The 6,253-nt window shown below is 38.5% G+C and overlaps 1 protein-coding gene across 5 annotated transcripts in view; it reads left to right on the plus strand.

The window, feature by feature from the left end:
- The window catches only part of LOC108718865 (ATP-binding cassette sub-family B member 5), a 112,287-nt gene extending 109,149 nt beyond the window's left edge, over positions 1-3,138 (plus strand). For 2 of the 5 annotated variants that reach the window (XM_018267366.2, XM_041565965.1), the window contains 3 exons: positions 167-373; positions 860-1,006; positions 1,976-3,138. In XM_018267366.2, the coding sequence (XP_018122855.1) occupies positions 167-373; positions 860-1,006; positions 1,976-2,173 (552 nt within the window). In that variant the 3' untranslated portion in view covers positions 2,174-3,138. The remainder of the gene's footprint in view (positions 1-166; positions 374-859; positions 1,007-1,975) is intronic. The other 3 variants (XM_041565967.1, XM_041565966.1, XM_041565968.1) reach the window with 2 other exon arrangements.
- Positions 3,139-6,253: the final 3,115 nt, after the last annotated feature.

Genomic DNA, 6,253 nt, shown 5'->3' on the forward strand with positions numbered 1-6,253 from the left:
GGTTGCTAATGCTGTTCGTTGCTAAGACATTATGTATTGCACTTGCTAATAACTACAACATTTCATAGTGCTGAACATTGTGTAGTAATTCAGGTAGGGCATCTGTGCTGAGTTAAATGCTGTATGATATCAGTGTGCTGCTAACATGTCATTCTTCTATATGCAGCTGTTTGATGATGTGGATGCCAAATGCTTCAATGTCCAGTGGCTCCGTTCTCAAATGGGAATTGTGTCCCAAGAGCCTGTCCTGTTTGACTGCAGCATTGCTGAAAATATCGCCTATGGAGACAACTCCCGCACTGTGTCTATGGATGAGATACAAAGTGCAGCCAAAGCGGCAAATGCCCACTTATTCATAGAAGGACTTCCTCAGGTAATTTATACTCTAAAGCAAGGGTCCCCAATCTTTTTTACCCCCGAGTCACACCAAAAAATTTGGTGAGCATTATAAGCATGAAAAAGGTTTCTAGGGGTGCCTGATAAGGGCTTCAATTGGTTATTTGGTAGCCCCTTTGTGGACTGACAGACTAAAGGTGGGTCTGTTTGGCAGTATGGTCTTTATTTCTCCAAAGCTTGTTCCAAGTCAGAAATCCAAATACGAGCAACTGCTTTGAGGCCATTGGGAGCCACATTCAAGAGGTTTGAGAGCAACATGCTGCTCGCAAGTCATTGGTTGGGGATCAATGCTGTAATGGCACAATGTAAAAAAAAAAGTTGTTATGAGAAGAATTTTTACTTAGTGTGCATTTAATATGGCCTTCACAAGTATTTAGCTTCAGCTTCAAGTTGGCTAAGAACTTTACCAAATCCCATGTCGTATTTATTTCTATGCACTCTATTTTCTTTTTTTATGCATCAGAAATATGACACTCGGGTTGGAGGAAAGGGAAGCCAACTCTCTGGAGGACAGAAGCAAAGGATAGCCATTGCCAGAGCACTCATCAGGGCACCGAAAATTCTACTTCTGGACGAAGCCACTTCTGCACTAGACAATGAGAGTGAAAAGGTGAGAAGGAAAATCATATAATTGTTAAACACTTCATACAGTCAGGTCAGTGATTAGCTTAGTGATTTGCCCTGTATTTCTAGACATTTTATCTACATGGCCAGTTGTGATTGGAAGCAACATGTTATCTTTAGCAAAGTGGAGAATGTAAAAAAAAAAATTACATGCATGTTGAATAAGTTAGTTTTGTGTTTATCTGGCCTGACACAATAAAATGTTCAAGTCACCCTGGTTTGGTCCCCAAAAATTGTGAGTATGGCCTTGGAATTACTAACCTAACACTCTCTCCTCAGTGGAAAAACAGAATTCCTCTTGCTCTCTATTGCTGTCTGTCTCATATTCATAGAATACATCTGGGTCAATGGGAATGCCTCCCTCCTACAGGGCATAGGTTACCTCCCCAAAATTCCTGGACAGTAGGGCAAGTTGACCTTCCGCATCTCCTATATTTATATCACTAAAAACATCTGATCCCTTAGGGCAAAAGCACATGAATACTGTATGAATTTCCTGCAGTATTTACAAATACACCAAACACCAGATGCCTAAGCTTGTGCTCCACTGCCCCCTTTAAGAACTCCTTAAATGCTCCAGCACCAACACTCGTAATTCTGCCTATAATATTGAGTTATTGGATAAGAAAGAAAACTCTACAACAATTTTAAAATATATAATTTTATAAGAACTGGATAAAATTAGTAACAGGAAACTTCCCTAAATATGGGTGCATTAGACTGAGAATAGGAAACACAGCATGGTGGCTCAGTGGGTAGCCCTTTATGTACCTTGCAGTCCTGGGGTTAGAGTTTAATTCTAGTCAAGGCAATGAGATTTAATGTTTTTTTTTATTTCCTTTAGGTGCTCTAGCTTCCTCTCACAATATATTTTGAGATGCTAGTTTGTGTCTAGCAGCTGTGGGGAGGGGTACATGATATTTCTCACAATAAGTTGTGTGTTTGTCTCCTGTAGGTTGTACAGCAAGCCCTTGATCAGGCCAGGGAGGGAAGGACCTGCATCCTCATTGCACACAGACTGACCACCGTACAGAATGCTGACATTATTGTGGTTATGAACAAAGGAAAGATCATGGAACATGGAAGCCACCAAGAGCTGCTCGCCCAACGTGGTGCCTATTATGATCTAGTCAATGCCCAAACTATAATCTAATATTTTATTAGTAGGACCATAAGGGGCACATTTATTAAAAAGGAGTGTAAATTTCACAATGGAGAAAAACAAATTGTGACTGCCAGCAACCTACAACTTTTCCGATCAGTCGCGATTGTTATTATTGTCATTTTGCACATACTTATGAAAAATAGTAAATGGCAAAAATCACCATCATATAAGCAATGGCAAGTTGATAAATTGGGAATGGCACAGAATCGCTTTTGCGGAAGATACCCTTCCCATTGACTTCTATGGCACCTCAACGGGTTTAAGGTGATGTCATTTAGGTTTATTAATTGTTTCTAAGAAATAGCACAATATTTTAGGCACAAAATGAAAATCAAACAGGTATTTAACTGCACTAGACCAATCAAAGTCAGTTTTTGCCCCAAATACTTTAGCTGCATACCCCTGCACCTGTGACAATGTTATCCATATGTTAGAAAATCCATATCCAACAACCAGCAACACCGGGATTTTTCGTGATCAAATTATTATTATATGTATAACTGACGTGACATTTGGTCCCAATGGGGACCTTTCTCAAGCCAAAAAAAGGCCTTGAGAAAGGTCCCAATGGGGCCCGAAACAACACGTCGGATATACATATAATAATAATTTGATCACGAAAAATCCCGGTGTTGCTGGTCGTCTTTTACATATGGATTTTCTCAACAGGTTTAAGGTGATGTCATTTAGGTTTTTTAATTGTTAGCACAATATTTTAGGCACAAAATGAAAATCAAACAGGTATTTAACTGCATTAGACCAATCAAAGTCAGTTTTTGCAGACCCCTGCACCTGTGACAATGTTATTTGTTGTACAGGTTTCATATGAGCTCTGTGCCTCTGCATTGAAATAATGTGACTTCTCACTCAAAATCCATTTCTGAGTGGTTGCTTTCAGTTACATTTCTGTGTTTTAAATGATCCCTATTGTGTTTGGGGCTGTGCTAATCTACTCTTGTGTGTCACTGGTTATTCATTTGGTTTCAATTTTGCTGGGGAATTTGATCCCTGGTGTTCTCATGCAACATGGAAGCTGCCTGGTATTTCCTATGAATACTTGAGAAAGAAAAGCACTTTTGCACATTTTCTACAATTTATAGTTACCTCTTCAAATGGCCTTTTTTTAATAAGCTCAGTTGTTTATCTTTTATTTGTATTCTTTATATGTTTTACCAAATAGGTTTTGGCCCATTTTTACAGAACGGCATTGTTACTATTGTGCCATTTTTTTTAATACTGACTTAATTTTCTTTTTCTCTCCTTGTTGCTTCTATTGTGTACACATGGGCTTCTGTATCAGACTTCCTGTTTTCAGCTTAAACCTCCAGGGCTTGGGCTTGAGCATGCTCAGTTTACTCCTCTCCTCTCCCCTTCCCCCATCCCTGTAATCTGAGCTCAGAGCTGTGAGCGAGCAGGGAGAGACTTAGGCAGGAAGTGATGTCACAGCAAGCTAATATGGCAGCTGCTATCCTAAAAAAACAGAGACAGTGTCTATAGGTGTTTACTCAGGTATGGTAAAGCATTCTAAAGAAAAAATATGGCATTCTATCTTGCACTGTTGTGGCTAATCTATTGGCAATAAACTACCTTGGGAGCTTTCCGTACCTGCTAGCTATTTGGAAAGAAGTGAGGGCACCTGCACAGACTCTCAGACTGGTATGTGTGGTATGTGTACACTCACTATGCTCACTATGTTATGCATAGTGGCATATTGAGTGTGTATGTGTGTGTGTGTATATACATATATATATATATATATATATATATATACAATTTAAATCAGGTGCACGGTAAGAAAATCCATATGTAAAAAGCGACCATCAACACCGGGATTTTTCATGATCAAATTATTATTTTATGTATAACCGACCTGACGTTGGCAAAAAAAGGCCTTGAGAAATGTCCCAATGGGGAACGAAACGTCACGTCGGATATACATATAATAATAATTTGATCACGAAAAATCCCGGTGTTGCTGGTCGTTTTTTACATATATATATGTGTCTATATATCTATATCTATCTATATCTATCTATATCTATCTATCTATATATATATATATATATATATATATATATATATATATATATATATATATATATATATATATATATATATATATATATATATATATAGTTTGTGAGTCAGCAGTCTTGTGTGTTTGCTTTTGTAGGGAAGGGCAGCTGCAGGTTTGGGGTCAGTGGATGATCTGTGATTCCTTGCTTTCTGTAAGTTGCAGTTTATTAAAATCTCTGGCAATAAGCAGCAATCATCAGTTTTCTGAATGACTGTACTTTTGTCTGTATCACATGGCTTAATAAATAAATGTTCTGTTAGAACCTCCCTTGGGTGTTTTTTAAGTCTGTCTTGGGTCACGCTGACCGATATGATCCCATCTGATAAAGATACTTCTGGTCAGAGGAGGATCAGCAGGACCTGACCAAAACATCATTTAAATCCTTCAAGGAATACAGATGAACATTTGCTGACTTTAAGGAAAAAAGAAGAGCTGACTGCATGGGCAGATAGTTATATGCATAACAGAACAAAAAGGACTGAAATCAGCAAGCAAATAAGCAAAAAAAAAACACTGGATAAGATAAACATGCAGTGGTATATCCAGAGTTCCCACAGCCAGCTGTGCCAAAAGAATTACATAATTATGTACTATGCACTATTGCATACTATGCAGTTTTAAAGCCACATGACCTAATCCCTACTCTGACTATATTTACCACCACTTGCATCTGACTGGCAGAAACCTGCACACTCAACTGCCTACTTGCAACATGTGAGCTGTTTCTTCACATATATCACAAGTTAGACCTTCTCCTTGAACACAGTTTTCAGTTCTCTGTTCCATTATCAAAAAAGCCATTATTGTACTTGTACAAGTTCTGTAAAATGCTTTTATACAATATGGCTTGCATATTATTAGCGATGGGTGAATAAATTCGCCGGCGTTAAAAAATCTTGGAAGCGTGTAGGAAAAGTCAAAACCGGCGCGCGTCAAAATTATTCAGACGCCATCGACTTTAACGCCGTCGTCAAAATTGACACAAGCGTCAGAAATGATGCAGGCGTCAAAATTGATGCAGGTGTCAAAATTTGCGTTTCACAAATTTTTCGCCTTTTCGCAAATTTCGCTGGAAATTCGCAAATTAAGACACTGTCAACAAACAGCTTGTCTAAATCACCCTCCTGTTTCATGCTTTTTATTCAGATATTTATTATGTTAAGATTACATAAGAAATAGTGGTTTGTTTAATATAGCAATCCCCAATCTTTCCAAAATTACTTACAAGTATGTGTGAATGAGACAGGTGAATATGCATTACATGTCAGTATTACTGTATGGATCAATTCTACAGGTATTTAGGGGCATGGCCACAAACTTGATCTTTTTGTTCCTCTATATGCCTTAAGCCTATGGTGAATATATTGTAAGAGTGCATCTAATGTTTATTCCAGGGAAGTGGTGATTGGTTAAAGGAGAACTAAACCCTAAGAATTAATATGGCTAAAAATGTCATATTTTTTATACTGAACTTGCACCAGCCTAAAGTTTCAGCTTTTTAATAGCAGCAATGATCCAGGACTTAACACTTGTCACAGGGGGTCATCTTCTTGGAAAGTCTCGTGCTCAATGTGGTTTGAGCTACTGTTGAGAAGCTAAGCTTAAAGGAACAGTAACACCAAAAAATTAAAGCTTTTTAAAGGAGAAGGAAAGGTTAAAACTAAGTAAGCCTTATCAGAAAGGTCCATCTAAATATACCAGTAAACCCCCAACGTAATGTTGCTCTGAGTCCCCTGTCAAAAGAAACACAGCATTTCTTTCCTTCTATTGTGTACTCATGGGCTTCTGTATCAGACTTCCTGCCTTCAGCTTAAACCTCATTGCCCTGGGCAAGAGCATGCTCAGTTTGCTCCTCTTCCCCACCCCCTCCCTTCTCTACTGTAATCTGAGCCCAGAGCAGGGAGAGACTCAGGCAGGAAGTGATGTCACACCACATTAATACTGCAGCTCCTATCCTAAACAAACAGAGAGTTTCTAGAGCTTTTTACTCA

The sequence above is a fragment of the Xenopus laevis genome, chromosome 6L (assembly GCF_017654675.1).
Source record: "Xenopus laevis strain J_2021 chromosome 6L, Xenopus_laevis_v10.1, whole genome shotgun sequence".
Lineage (NCBI taxonomy): Eukaryota > Metazoa > Chordata > Amphibia > Anura > Pipidae > Xenopus > Xenopus laevis.